Raw genomic sequence first — 25,623 nt, 5'->3', positions numbered from 1 at the left:
AACTTGGAGAAACTATCAGTAGATTTTCTTACACAAAGACAGATCATTACCTCTCTAAAACCTTCACCAGTTTGTTGCTCTGAATTCTGCCCTCTCAAGTCAACTCAAGTTCTCTTTCTTCCCCATGACAGCCCTTCAGATACTTGAAGGCAGTCATATTGTCCTTTTCCATCCCTCCAGGGCAAATATCCCAAGAAGGCGACAAGGCATAGCCTGGATACCCCTCACCAGTTAGCACAAAGACCATTGGACTCTGAGTCAGAAGATCTGGGTTGGAGACCCCAGTATACTAGCCATTGTTGAATCAATTCACATCTAGGTGAGTTGACTGTGATACCTGGATACCACACTCAGAGGATAATTCTTCCATTAATAAAATGGATTTTGAGTTCTGGCTTCCTGGTTATCAGAACCTGAACTTTCTACTTCTTAGGATGCTTGAGAATTTTATAAACTCTAAGTCAAGCTATAAAATCTCAAGCAAGTAGTTTCATTCCAGTCTCTTTCCCTGATCTGTAAAATGGGGGAAACCTTAAGTAGGGTGAAGATGATGGAAGTGTGAGTTATACTACTGTGAGTCAGTAGGGGAGTGGGCAACCTCCAAACCATACATTCCCAGATGGACAGAGTAGTTAGCTTTTCTTTGATGGTCCCCAGAGTTTCTCTAAACCCCTTATCCCTACTCCAAGTCTTTGACAGAGGACATTGACTGACACAGTGTCCTCTCTCCTCTCTCATTCCACTGTCCCCAGGTCCCTGGGCAGGTGAGAGAAGGGCAGTTTAGCCACAAGGCTGGGTACACTCTCAGTATCTGACCACCTTCCCTCCCAGTCACCCATTCCTTCCTTTCCTTTGAGTACCACCCTCCCTTTGCAGCCTCAGCACACAGTCCAACTATAGGGTCCTTAGGGCAAAGGAGGTGGGATGCAAAACCATGTGTTTTTTTTTTTTTATTAGAAATGTCCTTGGTATAAAAACAATCATGCTCTACACATTGTCATCAATAATCATAAACATCCAGGCACTGAACTCTGTGTTGTTGGTGGGTAGGCGGGCGACTGGTCAGGTGGGTGGGGTGGGCAAGACACACAGCAGACAAGCTTCAATCCGTGGGTTGGGTCACACAAATAGAGGCCACCAAGAGGACTCAGCACTTTGCAACACACTCAAAATTTGTTTTTGTTTTGGTTTTTTTTTTTGTTGTTTTTTTCCTTTTTCTTTTTTGCAACACATAAGATTTGTTAAATTGGCAGGGAAATGAAATAGGACAAAAATGAAGGAGGGAAGAAAGACAGGAAAGCAAAAATGCAAAAGGAAGAGAGACAGAGGGTCAGGAACAGTTGGAGAGAAATAATTGGAGGACAAAGTCAGAGAGAAAGAGGTAAAGGAGGCAGAGAAAAGAAAAATCAAGAGCCAAAGACAGGACAGAGAGAAGGAAGGTAGGGAAGACAGAGAAAGTAGAGAGACAATAAAGACAGAGAAGGGAAGACAGCCAGAAACACAAAAAGACAGATAGATACAAAGATATAAACTCGGAGACTCACAGACTGAATTGAACATTGAGTCCAAACCCCTCATTTTATGGAGGAGGAAACTGAGGCCCAGAGCAGGATAGTAATATCAATAGATAGGTAGAAAGACAAAAAGGCAAAGAGAAGACAGAAAAAAGACTGAAAAAGGATGAGAGAGGGGAGAGAGGGAGGAGAAAGAGGAAGGGAGAGAAAGAGAGATAGATGGGGAAAGAGAGAGAGAGAGAGAGAGAGAGAGAGAAAGAAAACATGAGAAGTCAATAGGTTTGACATAACTGAATATAACCTCCTATGGTTTTGGGCAGGAAAGGACAGTTGGTCAAAGACCCAGGGCCCAGGGTAGCAGAGTAGCAGCTTCCCCAGGCTTCCCCTCCCCTCCTGCTCCCTTGGCCTGGACTAGGGCCTGCACTGCTGCCGCCTCCTCCCCAGGCATTGGGGTTCTTGCTTTGTGAGCACCAAGCTTCCTCCCCAAGATCCCAGGGCAATCAGGGCAACTCCTGGGGTGCCTGGAAATTTCAAGAGATCACAACCCTGTCTGGACAGGAGACTCTACAAAGTTTCCATTCTCTCTTCCTCTTCTTCCTCCTCCTTCTCCTTGAACCCGGCAGCTTCCAGAAGCTCCAACTAAATTGCATGGTTGGTGTAGGTGACATAGGTCTGTTTTGTCGCCAGAGCTGTGAGGAGAAAGAAATGGAAGTTACAGGGTTGCCTCTCTCCCTCTGTTTTGTCACCAGAGCTGTGAGGGGGAAAAAAATGGAAGTTACAGGGTTGCCTCCCTCCCTCCCTCTTCCACTACCAGGCCTCCTCTGCCCCATTCTTGCTGCCAGTGATGGGGATGGACCATAGATTATCTAAAAAAGGCAGTGAGGTACAGTAACTAGAACCCTGAACTTGAGAGTCAAAAGTTTTGGGTTTGAAATTAGCCTTAGACACTGGAAAGTTGTGTGACTATGGACAAGAATTGAGGCAGCACTGTTGTAAGAAAATATAATGCCAATGTGAGTTATTACCATCCCATTCTGTAGATGAGAAGACTGAGCCTAGAGAGAAAAGTTGAAATGAAAATTCAGGTACTCTGATTCCAAATCTGTTGCTGTTTCTACCTTATTTACTGCCTCCTCCAAGGGGGGGGGGCATATTATTTGAGCAGGTATTCTAAATCTCTCTTGAGTCATGAGCCCTCCCCCCTTTGGAAAACCCTATAGATCCTTAATTATCTTGAAATCAGATTCTAAAACTTCAAGTTCATAGACCCTGGGAAAGAGCTACCTGGGCCTACCCCTAGGAAACTATGTTGAAAGAATGCCCAAGGACTTATGTCACTATTCTCCCCATCCCAAGACCAGATCTCTCTCTGTCCACTGCCACTACAAGGATAATATTAAATAAATATTCATCTCACTCAAGAATCTTTAAAGGTTCTCCAAAGCCTAGTATATCAAGTCTGAACACTACCTGCCCCCAATTCCTGGTTTTCAAGGTTTACCACCATCTGATCCTAACCAAATAATAATAATGACAGTAGTTTGTATTTTTATAGATCTCTAGGGTCTGTGAGGCACTCTGTGAGTGCAGGTATTATTAATTCCATTTTACAGGTAAGGAAACTAAGCATCAGGAAGTTGAAGAAACTTATTCAAGGTAATAGGTAATAAGCAATATTACCTCACCTTCCCCCCACTCCACACATACACATAAACAAGTCAAATACATACATATTCTACTGCTAACTAGGCAACACTCTTTCCAATCTTATTTCCCCATGACCTCTCAAGATGTCCCCTTTATTTCTAGTAGACCACTCCCCTTCTTCACTATCCCATGTTTTCTCCATCCTCTGTAAAATGGCTTTTGCCAACTTCTCCACCTTAACAAGTCACTGGCTTGCTAAAGGATAGGTTTACCAGTTTCCTTTTCAAAATGGGAACAGACCATGGTGAGGGGGTTGGGCCCATATTCTTTCAAGATTGGACTTTCCTAAGCACATGAGAATAAGGGTATTGAAATGGGGCAAAAAGGGAGGTAAGAATGGGCCAAAGGAAAAAATGATGCTTTCTTCACAATTTTTCCAAAGCCATGCCCTTCCTCTCTGAACTAACACAGCCATTCTCATTTACAAATCACTCACATGTGAGTGTGGTTACTGGAGAACCCAATCACCCCTGAGTGAACTGATAAAATTGAGTTTCTGAACCTGTAAAGTAGAGGGCCAGACCCTGGTGGACAGCACTAACAGTTAAACCTCAGGAGCAGCTGCAGCAAAATCTCTGTTGACAGGGATTGCAAAAGGATGACAGAACATTAAAAATATAACTAATAGGATTTTGAGACCTACAGAAGCAAGAACCACACTTCTACCTGGTACCTGGTCATCTTCAAATGCTTCCGGATAGTTGGGGGATTCTCAGAGGTACAGGAAAATCCAAGGCTTCTATCAGCTTTTGAGGACCCTATGCTATCACTTTTAAAAAATGAACAGAGTGAAAAATAAGTGTGTAGCCTGTTTCCTATTCAAAGTGAGAAACAAATGTAGATTTTTTTTAAATGTAAAAGAAAACCCTTTTCTAGTCTTTTTCTATAAATACATAGGAATGATTGAGGGAGAAGTTTAGCTCCCTCTGATATTAGCAAAGTATTTCATTGTCTGTAAAATGAAGGGATTAGACTTAGTTGACCTCTGGTCTCTTCCAGTTCAAAATCTATGATTCTCTGAACCACAGTTCAGTACAGCTTAAATGAGTTGAACTTTGAAACTGAACTTTGTCCCTCACAATGAGGAAATTCTGTGATCCTTTGATTCTGTGATTTTACGTTAACACTCTTGCCCCTTAGCTTGGCTGATCACAGATAAAGCTAGCATTGGATGGGACCTCAGGGCCATCTAATCCAAGGTGTGCTGAACCAGCTCTCACTACCTTCTGAGTCCAGTTGCTAAATTTCCAATGTGACAATGTACATCTGAGAAATAGGAAAATTCTACAAATCAGATCTTTTCTTCTTTTAATTATTTCCTATTTATCCTATATTTAAATTATTTTGTATATATTTGTTGTAAATTTTCTTTTCTGTTGAATAGCAAGCTCCTTGAGGGTAAGAAGCACCTAATAGTTGCAGAGGGTAAAGAAAGATTCATCTTCCTGAATTCAGGATATCCTCAGACTTAGTAGCTGTCTGGGCAAGTCACTTTACCCTGTCTGCTTCAGTTTCTTCATCTGTAAAATGAACTGGAAAAGGAAATGACAACACCACTCCAGTATCTTTGCCAAAAATAACTCCAAATGGGATCACAAAGAGTAGGATACAAATAAAAATAACAACTACAACAACTGAGGTCTAGAACTGTCTTGCTTCCTTTTGTATTCTCAATGCCTTAGCAAAATGCTTGGAACATAGTAGACAATAAATGTTTATTGATTGATCATGCTGTTGATTATATAGACTTAAGTTAGTTCAAATTAAACATTAAAAATGAGTCATGAGCACATTTTTTTTCCTCCTGGAGGGCTACTGATTTAACACTAACCAGCACATCTCTGTGTTTAATCCAATCCTCTCATTATACAGAAGAAAAAATACCATACTTGATATCAATTCTGTCAATGTCACTTTAGTAGCATGTGACAGGCAATATTTGAATTGGGGTCCTTGGACTCCAAAGCCAACAACCTCTCTAAAATTCCATATTTATGAAGCACCTACTCTGTCAAAGTGGAATGGTGAGAGTTGAATGAGCATTGAAGTTTTTGGTTTGAGAGACAATGGTATGGAATGAATACAGACCTTGAAGTCAGAAAACCTCCATTCAAGTTTGGTTCTAATACTAAAGTGAAGCAAAATGATTTTGTAGAAGTTGGGAGTCATAGACCTATTTTACAGATGAAAGAAGTGACTTGGATTAGACTTGTTATAATCCTTGTTCTATTACCAAAGACCTGTGAGATATCAAGTAAATAACTTATTCTACTAGATCTCCTTATTTCTGTTAAGTAAATGGGCTCAACTAGAGGATTTAAAGGGTCTAGTACTGAATATGATGATCCAATGGGGGGTATGGTGATTTGCCATGGTAAATCACTTAATCACTAAGTCTCAGTTTCCTCATCTATAATAAACTATCTCCCCTATCCACCTCAAATTTCCCACCTTGAAGGCCTGTTTGTGAGGAAAGCATTGTCGAAACCTCAAGCACAATTGAAATGTGACTAGTGATTATAGAACACTATGGGTTGCAGTCCAAGACCTTCTCCCTGCTTCTCTTCCCTAGCCTCCCTCTCTTCACCCAAACGGATTGATTCTGAGTGTGGTTATGAATCTACTAACAAAGTTAAATTGACACTCAGGACAAGCTCTTGAGCACTAAATTTCCTCTGGGGAATGAGGATAACAGGCACAAATAGGATGGTCCCAATTCTAATTAATCTCCTTCCTCAAGTTTCTCCCCACTTCAATCTTCCATTCTGCACTCTGCTACCTAAGTGATTTCCCCCAAACACAGATCTGACCACATCACCTCTCTGCCCCCCCCAGCCCCCAATAAGCTCTGTTGGCCCTCTATTGGCTCCAGGACCAAATATAAAATCCTACTTGACATTTAAAGCTCTTTGTAACCTGTCACCTTCCTAACTCTCCAGACTTCTTGTGCTCTCCCCATCTCCACATACTTGACAGTTCTCATACTGGCTTAATTGCTGTTCTTGAAACACTGCTCTGCTGTCTCCTGACTATGGTAGCAGCTGACATCCCACCATACCCCCCTTGCCCAGAGGGTTTTGCTCTCTCATTTCCACCTCTTCAAGGGTCCGCTCAAATGCCACCTTTTGGAGGAAACTTTTCTGGTTCTCCCCATCCCATACTGCTAATGCCTCCCCAGGGTGCCTCCTGTCTAACTGAATATACCTCTTGGATGTACCAAATTATTTATATGTTGTTTCCCCTTTTAATAATTGAGAGAAGAGAGTGTTTTTGCCTTTTCTTTGTAACCCTAGATTGGACACAGTGCCTGCTCCTTAGTAACACACAATAAATGGTTTTAATTGATTGGCCTCAAGCTAAAATGGGGAGTGCAGGTGGGCACCTCCCCACAGCCCACCTACAGAGACAGAAGTCCCTTCTTTGAGAAAACTTAGCTGAGGAGTTGTGGAGTGTGAAGGCTTCCTCCCTGTCTCTCCAAAGTTGAGAGTCCTTGGATGCTGAGACTGAACGTGTTGTGAAAGGGAGAAGATTAATGCTAGGTAGGGATTCCAACTAGTCCTCCTGGGGGATGCTCTGGACCCCTCTCAAGGGAGGAGGGGAGGGAAGAGAGAGACAGAGACACAGAGAGAGAGACAGAAGCACAGATAGAAAAAGAAACAGAATAGAGATAGGAAAGGGAAGAAAGATTAAAGAGGGAAAGAGGAAGGAAAGAAAAAGAGAAAAGAGGGGAGGGATGGAGGGAGGGGAGGAGAGGGGGGAGAGAGAGAGAGAGAGAGAGAGAGAGAGAGAGAATATGAATGAGAGATGGAAAAGGGGAATGAATCAGAAAGGGAAAGAGGGAACAAGAGCAATGTATCTATGTGTGTATGTGTGGGTGCTCCCAATCCTGACTGAGTTTTCCTGCTTCCTCATATGCCCACCATGTGCTCACACCCCACCCCGTGCTGACAAATGACCCTTTATTGCAGACTTCAGATGCTGTTACCCTCAGATAACAATTAGACGGGCCATACGAAATTAGAGCTGACAGCCTCTATTTGTTAGCCCCCATGTTTCCCTAGCCAATCTGCCGGCAATCAGGCCCTGTAAATTATTTATTCTGTTGTTTGTTTAAAGATACGTGGCCTGCCAGTGACAGAGTGAAAAATGTCCCTGCTCTCCAGGAGTGACAACTCTGCCATCCCCACCCTCCCCTATTCTCCCCCCACTCCCCCAACCTTTCCCAGAATTAATCACCTGCCTGCCAGTTTCAACATGAGGAGGGGGGTTCTTGTCTCAAAGCTGCAGACTGGTCTCTTGGGCCTCTAGCCTACCAATCTCTGCTGGCATGCAAGGGGAGGGAGAGATGGAACATGCCTGGTTCCCTTCTCTAGCCCCCCATTTAGATAGTAAATTACCTAAATCATAAAAGAATTAGGAACTTGAGAGTCCAAACTTCTAAGTCTATTCCTTCCTTCACCTCTTGCCTCAGTCTCCCAAACTGTAAAATTGATTCAGCCATGTTAAGATGAACTGGGTGAATCAGAAGAGGGGCAGAGGGGTGACTAAGATCACCCCCAGGGATCCTTTAGGGACCCAGCCAGAACTGGCCCTGTGGACACATACAACTTGTACAATTACATTAGAGGGAGGGATCACTGAGGAAGCTCTCCTTATCCCATAATATCTCATTCCATGTGTCTGCAACTTAACCTTGAGTCACTCTTTTGGAATAAGATTACTATCTATCTATCTATGATAGTAATGTCTTATTCCAAATCTATTGATCCAAATTCATCTATAGATATCTACATAAATAGTAATGTCTTATTTATATATGTCTTATTCATATACATTACTATATATTATACATATTATATATTACATATACTATATTATACATATATATATATTACTAATATATTATATATCACAATATGTTGGAGTTGTAAGGGACTTTAGAGATCATTTACTTTAAACCTCTCATTTTATTGCAGAGAAAACCAAGACCCAAAGAGAATATGATTTGCAAGACGTCACTAGAGAGTGACTAGAGAATCCTCAGATGCTAAGGACATCCAATAGAAGATGAGGCAACATAGATTAGGTAAGCTTTGATTTGAAGATTGGATAGTATAAGGAGGGTAGAGTAAGAGGGGAGATGGAAAGAGAGGTAACTGAGGAGGGCAGACCTGGAAAAGGGCTAGGGCTCTGGATAAGAAGTCTTTATATCATAGTATTTAGACCTTAAAGATATCTTAATCAAAGACAGAGAATTCGTAGATTCATAGATAGATCTAGAAATGACCTTAGAGGTCATCCAGTCTAACTCTTTTTTATAAATGGGGAAATTAAATACTCAAAAAGTTATTAATAATCGTATTGATGAGAATAACTTTAGAGAGAATACTTGATTTAATACATAGCACGGTATAAATATTATCCCATTTACTATTCACAACAATCCTGTAAGAGAGACATGACTGTTCTCCCTATTTTACAGATGAGGAAACCAAGGCAGTTTACATAAGTGGTTTACCTAGGATAAATACTAATAAGTAGGTTTTAAACAACAGATCTCCCTGACTCCAAGTCCATGCTTCCTTGCAACAGAGTTGGCCTAGGAGTCAAGAAGACCTGGGCTCAAGTGCCACCTCTGATGTCTCTGATACCTACTGGCTGTGGAACTTTGGACAAGTCCTTTAAGTCCTCAAAACCCCAGTTGCTTTGCCCACTGGGCTTTCTTTATTGGGAGTTGCATCCATTAATAAAATCACAGGTCTAAATTTCTTCCAAAAAAACCCCTAGAACTCTCATTTGTATAGAAGCCTTGTTACCAAATACTTCAAGCAAGAAACTTATCCTTTGGGGTCTCCAGCTTCCTCATCTGTTAAATGAGTGGGCTCAACCAGAGGATTTCTTTAAGGATGTCTTCTACTTCTCTTATATCCCCCTCAAGAAGTAAAGGTCTCTCAGGTAGTATCAGAGTGGCATTTGAAACTCTGATTTAATTAGAGAGATTGAAATGAGAACAAAAGATAAAATACCTCTTTGACAGTTATGTCTGGTGAGAAAGGAGTTTCCTTAGGAGTACCTCTGCTTGGAAAGGGAAGCCCCTCTAGGAAAAGGGAAGCAGACCAGTAATGACAATCTGGGAGGGCAGAGCAGGAAAAATGGAACTAGAGAGCTACTCTCATCAGTCCAACAGAGTTACTTAAAATCAGAAGGCAGGGGGACTTCCATGGGTCAGGTATATGTCTCTTGATAGCCAGGCAGGAATGCAAGATGAAAAGTAGAAAATTCAGTCACTGGATATAGGACAAAATTCATTTGGCTGGTCACCAGGAGACCGGGCTTCTAACAAAGGCTGTACCACTGACTGGCTACCAATATAATTTGGTACAATTTACTTCCTTGTCTGGGCTCAGTTTTTTCATCTGTAAAATGGGGGCCATGCCACTCCTGCCTGCTTTAAAGAGTTATGATATTGTTGACTGCTCACATAAGATGATGAATGGGAAAGTGGTCTGGAAATGATGAAGCCCCAGACAAAGTGGGTTGTTATACTTTCAGTGGGAAAGGAGCCAGTGTTGGAGGAAGAGATGAATTACCCAGAAAGCTGAAACTGGAAGGGCCTGGGAAAGTTAATCCTCCCACCCCCTGAGGCTTTCTCCAACTGAAATAAATTGGGGAGTGGGAAGGGGACATTCTGATTGTTTATATACAAACTCTAGGGAAATGAGACAACATGATATAGGACTAGGAATTGGGAGACCTGGGTTTGAGTCACAATTCCATGTGACCTTGGACAAGTTATATTCATTCTCTTGGTTTTCATTTCCTCCTCTGATCTTTTAGAGAGGTTGGACTAAAAATGTTTAAGGTGTCTTAGAGCTCTGTGATTCTTTATAGAGTCTCTGGATCAGTCAGATAGTCCTTGACCAAAGCTAGCTGGCCAAATCTACTCCTCCTGGTAGATTTTAATAGGAGTCTTTGGAAGACCATGGCTTCTAAGACCTTGGGATATTAGGACAATGAGAAATGTCAGATGTAGGACCAAGATGTTCCCCATAATCTACAAACCACCTGGCATGCACCAAGCCCTGCCCACTTTGCCCTGCCTATATTCTGCCCTTCATTAAGGCCTCAGACCACCTAGGATATGCCATGGGATTCTATCAAGTTCCCCTCCCTGGGATCTTGGTCCTGAGGGGGCCCAACTAAACTGCCATATGCCCAAGAAATTGGGGTTCCACCCCCACCAGCCCTGCCCCACATTCCGCTTCTGTCCTCAAGGTCTTTGAATGTCTTGGCCCAAGGCAAAGGTGAGTTCTTTGTGGACCCCAGGGCAAGGGAGCTCACCTTGGGCCTCCAGGTTGTCACAGAGCTCAGACCTGGCCTCCCCATTGGGTCGGAAGCTTCCCTTCTGTGTGAACTTGTTGGACATGGTAGCTGCCGTGACCACAGCCTTGAGGCTTCGTTTCCGCTTGGGCACGTTCTGCTCAGGATGGAAGAGGATAATATACACCTTGGGCATGTACAACATCCCCAGGGAGACAGAAGCGCTCAGGCTTACAGAGACCGTCAGCGTCGTAGTCTGGATGTATAGCTGAGGAAGAGGAAGGAGGAGGCACAGCATTAGAGGAGGCATCCACAGCCTCTGCCTATTTTCATTTACTCTTTGCTCAACCTCTTAGAAAATGCCTATCTTCACCCCTCCCCCCATTACTCAGTGTGCACTCCATCTGTTTGATTGACTTTTCTGTTCATATGGGCTCCCCTCTGTAGAGGTGAGCTTCTGGAGAATCAAGGCTATCTTGGGAGTGCTTTGTATCCTCTAGTGCCCACAATAGTCCTTGGTGGGTATTTGGTATTTATAAAATACTTGTTGAATGAAAGAATGTAGAGTGGCTGGAACATAGTAGGGACTCATTAACTTCCTGAGTAAAAAAAATTCAGCTGATTCCCAGTTCTAGCCTTCAGAAACTGATAGTCCACTAAATGAACAAGATACATCCACCAATTATAACACATGATATTTCAGGTTAACTCATTTAAAAAGCACAGAGAGAACACTTTATGAAGTATGAGAAGGAAAATCATTTCCAATGGGGGAAAAAGTTAAGATGAAGATGGAGGAAGGTGGAACATTCCAGATCCAGGGAACAGAACCATCAGGAGAGGACAGAGTATCTTTGAGTGGCAATGGACCAGTCTGGTTGGAGTGAGGAGGATATGGGGGAAGAGTTTAAGACTATGGAAGGCCATGAAAACCAGGAAACCATCGCTCCTTTTTACTACACTGGCAATGGAAACTCACCAAAATTGCCTGATCAGAGGAATAATATCTTGAAATCTAGACATAAATATTATTTTGACAGTGGTATAAAGAATGGATTGGCATACATAGGCAGCTATTAGGTGGTGGAGTGGATGAATGCTAGCTCTGAAGTTGGGAAGACTGGAGTTCAAATCTGACTTCAGCTACTATATGACCCTGGGCAAGTCACTTAACCTGTTTGCCTCAGTTTCTTCAACAGTGAAATGAAGATAACAATACTAACTTCCCAGAGTTGTGAGGATCAAATGAGGTATAGATCTATATGATAATAATAAATAGAATTCAATAGATAATTTATAATTTTGTAATATATATTGTATATATTATATATTGTTTTATGACATGTTATATAATAGTTCATATTCTATATTATAATTTCCACAATGCATTATTATATATTTTCATGATATAGTATGCATATATGCATGTATGATACAAATGTATCTGTTTGTGTGTATGTGTGTGTCTATATGCATGTATACGTATAAAATTTCATTGAATCCTCAAAATAACCCTGGGAAGTAGGTGCTATCATTGTCATAGAGAGATCTGGATAGCCATATCTATATCTATGTAATAAATTTGTCATATATTATACCATTATAAAATGTATAGTATCTGTTAGATTATATATAATAGTATCCCATGATATAATATACTAATACAATAGAGATATGTCTATCTTTATATCATATATAATCTTTATATCTATATATATTTAAATATAGATTAAAATATCTATAAATAGATACTTATATGTGTATATATAATCTACATAAATATCTATATCTACATAGAATCTGGCCAAGGGACTAGGGAAGGGCACATAGAGAGGATGGGAATCATGCCAATCTGAGGACAGGACATGGAAGGGGTCTTGGTAGTAGTGGGGGATAATAGTAAGTAGTGTAGGTAGAATTAATTCCAATTCATTTCAATGGGCATTAATTTATTGATCTCAAATAAGATAAAATTTATATTGTTTACCACAGAGTCTGGCTATATAAATGCTAATTCCCTTTTCTCCCCCCTGAAGTGAAAAGAGAGCCAAGGCAAGAAAGGCTATTGTAAGGGCAGAGCCCTGTAGTTGGGGTGGTAGTGGAGGAATAAAGAGGAGAAAAATGTGAGAAATGTTATGGAGGAAAAACCGTCCTTATAACTGATTGGATATAAGAGGTAAGAGGCAGGCAGATGGACCTGACCTCTGCTCTCCATTCCCCTTCCATTCCTACAGCCTGCCTCAGTCTCCTCTGGAAACCAAACAGGATCTTGGGGGAACCTAGGGGGAAGAGAGGGAATCTGCCCAGGGAATAGCACAAAGGGGAGTAGAATGAGAGATTCTTCGTTCTCCTTTTTATAAATGCACATATATATATATCAGGCCAGAAAATGCTGCTCTCTAGGGCTCATAGGTACATATTTGGTTAAAAGGCAAGTCCATCGAGGCAGGAAGGAGCTCAAAGCCTCATTCAGGCAAGCAATAATACACAAATGGGTCCCTCTGCCCAGCCTGAATCCCTCCACACCAGGCCAGCCTCCAGCTCAGCAACCCTCCTGATCCTTCTGTATGTCTGTCGCCTATCCTCTTCTTTGGAGGGACAACTGCCTTGAGAGGGCTTTGGTTAGGGGCAAACACAGGCTAGTGGCAAGGTCTCCCAGGCTGATTTTGATGAGGAATTAGACTTGGAGTATCAGGAGAAGATACTCTGAGGTTTGGGGAATCAATCTAGTTTAATTCAATTCAAGTATCTACTGAGGCAACTAATGTTGGACTTGGAGTCAGTAAGTCCTGAGTTCAAATCTCAGCTCCAACAACTAGATGTGTGCCACTCCTTCATAAAGCCTTCCCTGACCATCCGAGGCTCCTTCAACTTAGGGACTGTTTTATTTTGGGCATTTTGCCCCTAGCTTCAGGCATATATTAAGTCCTTAATAAATGCTAGTTCACTGGGATCAAGCCTCCTTATTAAGAGTTCTTGTGGACCTGACTAAGTGTACGTCTCATTGAGTTCTATCAACACTGTATTAACATGGGTTGTTAATTCTTTTCATGTTGCTTGTGTCTCGTTGATGAGCTCTTTCTTATAAACCCTTATACACCTCAACAATGTTACTAGTACCGTCACCACCACCACCAGTACCGCCAACAACACCGCTGAAGTATTCCTCCTCTTACTGCTATTACTTGCTACCACTTCTACTACTTTCTGCTGCTGCTCTTCCTCCTGCTGCTACAGCTACTATTCCTACTTCTACTACTACTATTACTACTACTACTACTACTACTACTTCTACTACTACTACTACTACTACTACTACTACTTCTACTACTACTTCTACTACTACTACTTCTGCTACTACTACTACTTCTATTACTATACTACTACCACTTCCACTACTTCTATTACTACTATTACCACTTCTAATACTACTACTTCTACCACTTCTACCCCTACTACTTCTACTATTTCTACTACTACTACTACTACTACTACTTCTAGGTTTTTTTTGTTTGTTTTTTAAGGCAAATGGGGTTAAGTGGCTTGCCCAAGGCCACACAGCTAGGTAATTATTAAGTGTCTGAGGCTGGATTTGAACCCAAGTACTCCTGACTCCAGGGCTGGTGCTTTGTCCACTATGCCACCTAGCCACCCCTTACTACTACTACTTCTACCACTATTACTTCTATTTCTGCTTCTATTACTACTACTACTACTACTACTACCACCACTTCTACTACTACTGCTACTACCACTACTACTACTACTACTACTACCACTACTACCACTACTACCACCACTACTATCACTACTACTACTAACACTTCTACTATTACTATCACTACTATACTGCTACTGCTACTACTTCTACTATTACTACTACTCCTTTTGTTGTTGTTGTTGTTATTCAATCATTTCAGACATGTCCAATCTTTTGTGACCCCCAATTGGGGTTTTCTTTTTGCCAAGACACTGGAATGGTTTGCCATTTCCTTCTCCAGTTCATTTTATACATGAGGAACTGAGGCAAATAGGGTAAAGTGACTTGCCCAGGGTCACACAACTAAGGTTACATTTGAACTCAGGTCTTCCTAACTCCAAGCCTTGCACTCTATCCACTACTCCATGTAGCTGTCCCACTCCCACTATCTTTTATATAGTGCTTTATAATTAAAGTGTTTTACAAATATTATCTCATTTGATCTTCACAACAACCCTTAAGTGACTTGCCTAAAGTCACACAGTTCATATATGCCAGAGTGTGAGACATAAAACTTGAACCCATCTCTTCCTGATCCAAGGTCAACTCTATCCACTATATCTTACAGCCTCTCTATTCTGTGTCAAAGAGGTTTAAAGGAGAAGTTCTGTGAGGTCTAATTCCACAGGTTAATTAGAATTAGGAATAATTAGATTCCTTTTTCAGCACCCACTGAAACAACTTTTCTAAATGTCATTGATGGTCATGTTCTTGCCACACAGAATGATGAGGAGTGAGAGAGAAATTAATATTGACATATGGTAGAAAACAATTGAGTACCATTAAATGGTAAGCTTCCTGAAGGCAAGGATTTTCTTTTGCCTCTTTTTTGTATCCCTTAATAAATGCTAATTGATTATTGATTAAGTACTAAAATGAGGGATGGGAAAACCAAGCAAGACAACAGGAGGAAAGGTAACAAAACTTCAATAGCTCTCCTTTCTCTACTAAATAAAATGTTAGCCCCTTACTCTAGCATTCTGACCCTCCAAGGTCTGACTCCAACCTATCTCACATGATATTCCCTTTTGTACAAACTTGGCTTCAGCATTTCTGGACTACTAACTAGATAGAACAGTGGATAGATACTAGCCTGAAATCAGGAAGACCTGTGTTCAAATCTAACCTCACACAATTACTGTGTGATCTTAAACAAGTCACCTGAACACTATTTGCCTCTGTTTCCTCTTCTGCAAAATGGGAATAATAATTGCCTCCCCCACCTCCCAGGGATGTTGTGGAGATCAAACAAGATAATATTTGTAAAACATTTTCCAAAATGTTAAAGCACTATTTAAATGCTAGCTACTATTATTACTACCCAAGTTCACTCTGTCCTTGCCCTTCTCAAGATCTTTGAGCATGCCATTCCCCCCATGCCTAGAATGATTTTCCATTCTGGCTCTGTCTTCTGATATTCTTAACTTCCTTCAAGTTCCAACTAGATGTCAGTTCCTCAGTCAGTAATGATCTCTCCCTCTTCAAATTTCCAACCATTCTCTTTGATCACAAGAGCACTTAATGGCATTCTAAATTATTTTATCAATATATCTCTCTTACTCCACTATTGAGTGTTCACACTTCTATAGGAGTTTTGAGATTTTACAAAGGCCTTTCTCCATTAAAAACCCTATGAGGTAGGAAGTGTTACTGCAATCATTGTCATTTTACAGATAAGATACAGTGAACAGAGAGATGGCCTGGAGACAGGAAGAACTGAATTCAAATCTGACTCCAACACTTACTAGCTATTGTCCCTAGGCAAGTTAATTCACTCTATTTGCTTCTATTTCCTCATCTGTAAAGATGAACTAAAGGAAAAAATGGCAACCATTACAGTATCTTTTACAAGAAAACTCCAAATGGAACCATGAAGAGTGATGAACAATGATTAAAAAACTGATCTTCAAAGAGCATAAATGATTTGCCTGCCCATGGTTACACAGCTTGGAAGTGTAAGAGACAGTATTCAAAGCCAGAGGGTGGCTAAGTGATTCAGTGGATAGTACGCCAGCCTGGAGCCAGAAAAACCTGAGTTCAAATCCTGCCTCAGATATTTAATAGTGTGTGACCTTTGGCAAATCATTTATTCCTAACTGCCTAAAAAATTTTTTTAAAAAGTCAGATCAGCTATCCTTAAATTTAGTGCTCTCTCTGCCATCCTATGAGATGGCAGGAACTGGGTTTTCAAGCCAGAAGAAACCTCTAAGGTCAACTGAGTGAAGTCCTTTTTATACCTAAGTTAACAGATCTTGGTCAAGGTCTCATGCAGGCATAATTTGAACTCCTGCTTTCTGACTTCAAATATGGGATGCTTTTCCCTGTACCAACTTGTTGGCTAATCAGAAACTGACCTGACTTTTCACTTTACCCACCCCCCACCCCCAAGTATCTTGAGCTTTTGGAATCATTTTAACAGAATGGATTGGATTGAATTGGATGGTTAAGATGACAGAAGAATGAGCCCCTTCTCTGAGATACCTGGCTGCCATAGGCCTTCTGTATTTAGTGGAGGGTGTAGGGGTGTGTGTGTGTGTGTGTGTGTGTGTTTGAAAGATGGAGAGACAAAGAACAAAGGAGCGAAAGACAAAAAAAAGAAGGAAAGGAGGAAAGAGAGACAGGTACAAAGAGGGCTGTGGGGCTGACTCCACAGTTTCTTCATCTATTCTTGATAAAAGAAAATCTATTCTCAGGGAGCTTTCCCTGGATAAACGTCAAGGGAAGGGCAGGAAGGGTGCAGGGGAAGGACAGTGAACTATAATAGGGAAAAACCCTTCAGTCAGAAGTCTAGAGACCTTGTGGGTTGTGGTCCTGTCTCTGTCACTCTGGTTCCCTGTGGGCTCCTCATTGTAGGCAGTCCCATCCCTAGTCCTGCTCTCAGGTCCCATCTCTATAAAATGAAACTGATAGCACTCCCAGGATTGCCATGAGGACCAGATGAGACAGTGATGAGAAAGTACTTTTTAATGGTGTAAAATGCTATCCTGAAGAGGAAACCTCCTTGTTGTGACTGAAGGAGAAGAATCAGGGGCTTGATCTCCTACGTCCTCTGAGTCACAGGCAACTCTTGAAGGTAATGAGTTCCTAGAAGTTCCAACCACATCCCAAGATTCTTACACAGGTGAAATCACAGATGTGAACTCTTATCATTCATTGTCTTCTTCTCTCCCGTGTCCCCACACACACACACTCAGAGAGAGAGAGCGAGAGAAACAATATAAAGAGATTAAGATTAAGATTCCTGAAAACCTAATTTCAAATCCCGCCTCTGATATACACAGGCTCTGTAAACCTCTAGGCAATCCATCTCTAGGACTCTCAGTTGTAGAGATGGCACTGAACTGCAATGGTGGAGAGAATGTCTTCATATAGGACTTCCCTATATCAATGAAATCACAGAACCAGTCTGTTATTATAATATTTCTTGGGACCCCAAACTCTTCTTACATTCCTGGAGACAATAAAGGCAAGAGGAGTCAGGTCCTCTTCCTCTATCCTTATTCACCCTCTCAATAGGTTAAAGCATCCCCATTACTTATCTTCCAAGAAGTCTTCTAGGACATAGTATATGATGTTAAGTTTACTGCTTAATTTTTCATTCTCCAATCAGAGGCAAAGATGGGTCCTTAATAACATCTCACATTCTTAACTTGCTCTATTGTGTAAAAAATACTTGAATCACAATTGTCCTCAAGGAGGGAACACAAGTATTTTTGCCCCTGCAAGGTAAAGGTAAAGAAACTGAGGTCCAAAAAGAAATGATTTACCAAAGGAATACCATTTATATTGGAACCAGGATTCAAACCCAAGACTCCTGGTTCAATGTCCAATGTTATTTAAATTATCCAAAAGTAGGTTCTCCTTTGATGATAGCCTTTGAGCAAAAGTTAAATAACTACATGTTTCTAGGTCACATGGGATCATGGATTTATTTAGAGCTATTCATTTCCCTCATTTCACAGATGGGGAAACTGAGGCAGACAGAGGTTAAATGAGTTGCCCAGAGGCACACAGGTAGTTAATATGTAAGACAAGATTTGAACTCAGTTCATCTTGGCTCCAAGACCAGGGTCTTTGTTGTAGTGGGGATTCTTGTTACAATTTGAACTAGATAATGGGCATTCTAATTCTCAAATTCCATTATTCTATAAGCACCGTATCTCCCACAGTACCAGGCACAGACATGGCTGGGTACATACTGGGTGAAGTGTTCCATAAAGAGAGGGATGGGGAATGGAATAAGCATTTATATAATACTTATATACTTTACAAATAAAAATGCCCACTGAAATGAACTGGAACCTCCTGCCATCTGCCACCACTGCCCAAATTCCTTCCATGCCCAGGAACTAAATCAGCTCTGCTCCTGGGCTCTCTCTCTGGTCTCCTGATCTACCCTCCTTTCCTGGTTTGACCATCAGGTTCAGGGGCCCTGGACCCCTGCCCTGGCATCTCGGGCCCAGCCAGTTGGCATGGAAGTCACATAGCCCACCAGGTCCACGCCTCTCCATAGTCAAAACTAATTTCATGCTCACTATCCAGGACTAACGGTGACAGATGTTTAGCAAAATGAAAGCCCATTAATCTGGGTGTCGGATAATCCATTTTTCAATAGTGGGGCCTTCCAGGCAGCGCTCGTCAATTCCATCCTGTCGTCCCACCTCCTTGTTCCTCCCTACCTTACTCTCCAGCAGGGATCCCCCATCTTTCCCTCCCTCTTTTCTTCTTAAGCTCTCTGGCGAGGCCTCCCCCTCCTCTCATCATTTACAGCATTGATGGCTTTCCCAGGTCAAGGCCAGTGCCAACTCAGAAAAATCAAGTGCCAGGACATTGGCTTTGATGCCCTGGGTTAAATTCAAAAATTCAATTCTATAAACATTTATTAAATAGCTACCATATGGGAGACATGGTACAATAGAGGACTGGTCTTGGACTCCGCAAGAACTGGGTTCAAATCCTGACTAAAGCTCTCAGTACTGCCAGGCAACCTAATTAAGTCATTAATTTACAACTAATTGCCCATCTGCATCAGTAGAGTGAGTTGGTACAGGGCTTTGGCATACACTAGGCTCTTAAATGGTAGACTTTTGTGTCTAACCTCCACCCCCACTCTTCCATTTTATAGATAAAAAGAACTGAAGCTCAGGAAGTTTTAGCAGTGACTTGTCCAGGGTCACACAAGTCATAAATATCTGAAAAGAGATTACTGTTAAGGGAAAATTAGAATTTCTCTGATGAAATCATGGGTCCAGACCAAAAAATAAGCAAAATATTGTGCTAAAATCTTGCTAATATATGGTATAGGCTTTGAGCCAGAAAGTCTAATTTGAATCCTACTTCCAAAAGGAAGAAGTAGAGATAGAGATGGAAAGAGAAAGATAAATAAAGTTCTGGACCCAGAATCAGAAAAATCTGAGTCCACATCTGACCTCAGGCACTTACTAGCTTTGTGACCTTGATGATTTAAATCACTGTATGCCTCAATTTTGTCATTTGTAAAATGGGGATAGTAATAAGATCCATCTCCCCGTGGGGGTTGCTGTGAGAATGAAATGAGATCATATTTGTATAGCCCTGAGCACATAATAGACATTATTTAAATGGTTTTTATTATTAAACAATGCTTATTGTTATTTATTATTAGATAAACAAAAAAGATGAAAAGAATATAATTCTTTACTTCAAAAAGCTTACACGCTAAGAATAAGGAATGATATATGCCACTTCTAATAGTGGACATCCTAGAAGATATCCTAGAAGAGGGAAGTAATAAACTCTCCCATCCCCACATATACACTGTCCAGATCTGGCTCTGCTTGAGAACTAGAGCCACTATTATGGAAGAAGGAAAAGGGGGTGGGGTAAAATGTGGTCCCTCCAAGTCAGTTGACCTCCTTGGGATCACCATTTCTTCATTTGTAAAAATGAGTTTGATGGACTCTGACCTGTGAGTGTCCTTCAAGCTTGGCCTGCATCTGTGATTCAGAGATTTGACTTCTAAACTGCTCATTTTTATAACTCAGGAGAATGAGGTCATGGCTTTGCCACTGATTTGTTATGTGATTTCATCTCTTCTCTGAGTTTGGTTTCCTCAGAGGATAGAGGCTCATTTCTGTGGTCCTCACAAGGCTGCCAGATCCCAAGTCAAAGGAGACAAGGGATGGCAGAACTAGACCATGGGATCATGGTTTGGAGGTCAGCCTCATGATTCCCTGGAGCCTGAAAGGGATGCTGCAGGAGTCAGGGAGGAGGGGACCTCAATGATCCAGGATGAAGGTGGATCACCAACTTGCCACTGAGGTGAAGATGAGGGGTCCAGCAGTATGCCCAAGGAGCCCCTAGGGCCTGGGATGTGTCCTCATCATGTGGAACAAATAATCTTAACTCCCCTATGGCTCATTAGCCAGAAATGGACAAGCCCATGGTTACAGAAACACAGGAAATCAGCTAATTGCTCATAGTGGAAGCCAAGTTAAGGAACCTGGCTACTAATTACAACCCAGGGGTAGGGATACAACTTGGTGGGAAAAAATGAGGCAGGGTTGAAGAAGCCAGGAGGATAGCAAGGGGCTTGTTTGGATAGAGAGGCATGTTGGCATGGGGAAAAGAACACTAGGCTGGCAGTCATAAGACTTGGTTCTGGTCCTGGGTCTACTACCACAAGAGACATGACCACAGAGAAACTCCTTTCTCTAAGCCTGTTATGAGAAAAGAACTGTCTAAAATGTAAAGGGTTATATTTGTGTGTATTTTTTATTAGAAAGAGGAGAAAAAGTAGGGGCGGCTAGGTGGCACAGTGGATAGAGTACCAGCCCTGGAGTCAGGAGTACCTGAGTTCAAATTCGGCCTCAGACATCAGACACTTAATAATTACCTGTGTGGCCTTGGGCAAGCTACTTAACCCCATTGCCTTGCAAAGGGAAAAAACCCTAATATATATATATATATATATATATATATATATATATATATATATATATACACATATATATTAAAGGGGAGAAAAGAAGGTTCATAGCATCATAGATTTCAAGTTGAATGGGATCTTCAAAATATTGAGTCCATTTCTCTCATTTTACAGGTAAAGAAAGTGAGACCCAGAGAAGTGACTTGCCCAGGGTCACACAGCAAGTCCCACAGAATTTAAACCCAAAGTTTTCCTGACTTCAAATTCAGTGCTCTACTCACTACAAGGGCTAAAATACTATATTTCTCAACCTGCTCCCCCTCATCCTGCATCTGGGTTGTTGATCTCTGGACTAAGTATGGTTGGTAGAGAAAAGGTCATACCCTCCTTGTCTTGTCTCTTGACTTCCAGATATTCTATCTAGTGCTTCCTTTTATCTCCCTCTGACAACCTCTACCCTACCTCATCACCAACATATCCCAACCTTTCTATTTCTCCATTTTCTCCTCATTCAACTCTTTCCTTCACCTTTTCTCTCAACCCATCTCCCTCAGAAACTCTACTTTCCAGTCAGATGGGTCTACTGGATGTTTATTTTTTGTGATATTCCATTTCCCATTCTATTCCCTGTCCTCCATCCTCAACTTCCCATAGCTCCACTTCTTAGATTACATTATCGCCCAACATTTATTCCATTTCTTCATCCTCCTTTGTATCCTAATCCTTTTCCTAATCTTTTCCATTCTAACTCTTATCCATTCAACTCTCTATCTCCCATTTACCCACCCAATTCCACTTCTCTGTCCTTACCCAAAAGGAATGGAGTTCATTTCCATCACTTCTCCTCTCTCCTCTAATGCTTTCCTTAGAAAATGATTAGGTTTTGATTATTTCCAAACCTAATCAGAAACCCTGGTCTGAGTCAACCTCATCTAATTCCCCTCATCCTATCACCACAACACTAGCCCACCACTTCCACATTCAATTTATCTCATTTATTTATTCACTATGTACTAATCACAAAGAATACAAATACAAAAATTAGAATGTCCCTGTCCTTAAGGACCATGTTTTCCTCTAAGGGTAAATAACTTGAACCCAAATTATTAATAACAAAATAACAAGTAATAAGTAATTTGTAATAATAACAAAATAATAAGTAATCTGTAATAAGTTACAAAATAAGTAAGAAAGATTGGGAGTCAGAGTAGGAGTGACTTTGTATAGGAGATAGCACTTGAGATAAGCCTTTTAAAAAGGTGAGAATTTCTAAGAGAACACATTTCCACTTTTTCCAAGGGGGGAAGAGTGTGTGCAAAGTCATAGAAGTGGGAAATGGAATATCATGAACAATGAACATCCAGTGGACCCATCTTTTGAGGGAGAGACATCAGTCAATGATCAGATTGTAAAGGGCTTTAAAAGCCAAAGAGAAGAGTTTGCATTTTATCTTGGAGGCCAAGTGGGTGCCACTGGATCTTCTTGAGTAAGGGAGTAACACAGACAGACCTATACTTTAGGAATATTGGTTTGGATCTGTGTGGAGGATGGATTGGAGAGAGAATACACTAGAGATAGGGAAGATTATTGGGGTTGTCCAAGAGAAACATAATGGAATGGAGAGAGTAAATAAATATATAAGATGTTGAAAAGATAAACTGTATGATATTTGACAAGGAAATCCTTGGCCACCACGTCGGAGAGAAGAGAGAAGTGGGGTTAGTGGTTAAATGGGAGATGGAACATTGGATGAATGAGAGGATGGAAAAGGTAGGTAAGATTTAACAGGAGTCATATCACCCTCTTCTGCCAATGTGCGCACACACACACACACACACACACACACACCAGAAGCAAAGCTTAGTTCAGCAAAGAAACTTTATTTGCTCGTTTCAGGAAAAAATCATAAACACTGCTCTATAATAGCATATGATACCATTCTTACCATACCATAATACAGACATACTCACATATACACACATGTTCAAATGTTTACTCCTCCCAATATAGCTTGGAAAGGGTCAGGAAAAATTCCCAGGCATATTACCCTACAAAAGGACCCACCAGATGAGATGATTATAGCATCAGCTCCTCCTGTCAAGCTATTATGGCAATTAATCCAACAGGCAAAGAAATGTTCTTTGAGAAATCTTATCAGGTGCCAGGAAAGATTACATTGGGTCTGTGGGCAAGGGGGCAGGAGGCATGAAGGGAAATGCAGGAGGCCACAGGGAGCCTCCAGAGCTTAGGGGACACCCTAGCAGAAAGTCTCATGAGATCTCGTAGGCAGGGAATTTTCAGAACCCCAGTCATACTCTTACTGGGCCTAGGGCACAGATGTTCTGTGACTAAAGCTTAGAGAGAATCAGAACCTGAATGGCCCTCCATAAATAAGCAAGAGATGGGGGAAAGCAGAACAGGGAAAGACTGATATTGAGGCTCACTATTGTCCAGTTTGCTTTTTTTTTCTCCTCTACAGCAAAGACTGTCTCCCCCATTTGGACTGGAGATTTCTGAGATCACCTCCCATCAGTGGGAGCTATCAGGGCAAGACTGAATCTCCTCCATCAGAGAGAGAAGTAGGAGATATATATACCTCAATAGACTGGTTGTTCCATGGGGAAGTGGCCATCTTCCCTATTAGATGAGTACCTCCTTAAGAGCAGTGACCCTGCCCCATCTGAGGAGCTCTCAGTCTGATGAGGAAGATAAGACATATTCCCAGGCTTACAATCTCTAGAAGCAGCCAATGGCACAATGGATAGAGCAATAGGAGAGTTGGGAAGACCTGAGTTCAAATCCATCCTCAGACACCAAGTAACTGTGTGACCCTAGACAAGTCACTTCACTTCCATTTGTCTCAGTTCCACATCTGTAAAATGGAAATAACCTATCTCCCTGGGTTGTTATGAGAATGCAATGAGATAATCACAAAGTCTGGAAAGTCTGTATAAATTAATATGGTACAGGCTGTGTATATACCAAGGGGTTCCATATTAAAAGGGGCCCTAATTCTGTGGGGTGAACTCATGGAAGATTAATATCAGAAAGAGATGGCATAAAATGGTGAGCAGGAGAAGAGAAGGGACCGTGGGAAGTCTGGCTGGCAGAGCTGGGAATGAGCAAGCCTCAGGAAAGAGATCCTGATCAATGAGCTGGAGACAGGAGTCCCTGTTGGGTGGTAGGAAGAAATGAGGTTGGCAGGGCCGTCAGCTTGAATTTTCTTTGCCAAGGACTTCTGCCTCTGGCTCACTGATTGCAGAAACATCCCAGCCACCTTCAGAGGTGGGACATCCTATACACACACACACACACACACACACACACACAGCACTATCTGTGTACATTGGGGTGAGATGGAAGTGCCTTCAACAATTGATTTAGAGACAGAAGAGATCTTAGGGGTCACTGAATCTTTCATTTTACAGATAAGGAACCTGAAGTCCAGACTCCCAAACTCACACAGGTAGGAAATGGCCAAGCTAGGATTCAAACTTCATTCCCAGGACTCCCAAGTTCATAGGATCATGGATTTAGAAAGGGAAGAGACGCTAGAGCAAAAGCATCACTAATTATGGAACCTCAGTCACATGTGGCCCACAACACTCCCAGTTGTGGCCTGAACCATATTAAAATATCTGACTTTAATTAAAGTAAGAGGAGAAATATTGGGCCTAGAGACATGAGTTTAAATCTGACCTCAAGCATTTATCAGTTCTGTGATCCTGGGCACATCATTTAACCTTGTTTGCCTCAATTTCCACATGTGTAAAATGAGCTGGAGAAGGAAATAACAAACCATAATGTATTTGCAAGAAAACCCCCATGGGGTCACGAAGAGTCAGATGTGACTGAATAAAAACAACCATTGTTCTAGAGGGCAAGGGAGGTATGGTGATTTGCCCAAAGCCACATAGATGATAAGTGTCTGAGGTCAAATTTGAACTCAGGTCTTCCTGCCTCCAAGTACAGTACTACACCAAATGGAATTTAGTGGAAAAGTATTTTTGTTTGTTTTTCCTCCATTGCTTAGAAATCCTGAAGATTTACACAGTCAACAGTCATCCTAAAGATCAATGAGAGGGGCAGCTAGGTGGCGCAATAGGGGTGGCTAGGTGGCGCAGTGGATAAAGCACTGGCCCTGGAGTCAGGAGTACCTGGGTTCAAATCCGGTCTCAGACACTTAATAATTATGTAGCTGTGTGGCCTTGGGCAAGCCTATTTGCCTTGTCAAAATTTAAAAAAAAAAAAAAGAACAATGAGAAGAAATTTCCCAGAAAAGAACATGGATAGGAAATAAGTCTTGAATTCTAGTTCTTACAGTGGCATTAGCTTACTATGGGAACAAGGGAAAATTAGTCTTTTTTAATTTCCTCATTTGCAGAATGATCAATAGAGAACCATTAAAATTCCAG

At 41.4% G+C, this 25,623-nt stretch overlaps 1 protein-coding gene across 1 annotated transcript in view; it reads right to left on the bottom strand.

The window, feature by feature from the left end:
• Positions 1-804: 804 nt before the first annotated feature.
• The window catches only part of GRM4 (glutamate metabotropic receptor 4), a 329,809-nt gene continuing 304,990 nt past the window's right edge, over positions 805-25,623 (bottom strand). The window contains exons 10-11 of the mRNA XM_074236529.1: positions 10,563-10,809; positions 805-2,203 (exon numbers count right to left, since the gene is read on the bottom strand). Of these exons, the coding sequence (XP_074092630.1) occupies positions 2,154-2,203; positions 10,563-10,809 (297 nt within the window). The 3' untranslated portion in view covers positions 805-2,153. The remainder of the gene's footprint in view (positions 2,204-10,562; positions 10,810-25,623) is intronic.

The sequence above is a fragment of the Macrotis lagotis genome, chromosome 5 (genome assembly GCF_037893015.1).
Source record: "Macrotis lagotis isolate mMagLag1 chromosome 5, bilby.v1.9.chrom.fasta, whole genome shotgun sequence".
NCBI classification, from domain to species: Eukaryota; Metazoa; Chordata; class Mammalia; order Peramelemorphia; family Peramelidae; genus Macrotis; species Macrotis lagotis.
The sequence above is the reverse complement of the archived record's forward strand: the minus strand, read 5'-3'. Positions and strand labels throughout refer to the sequence as shown.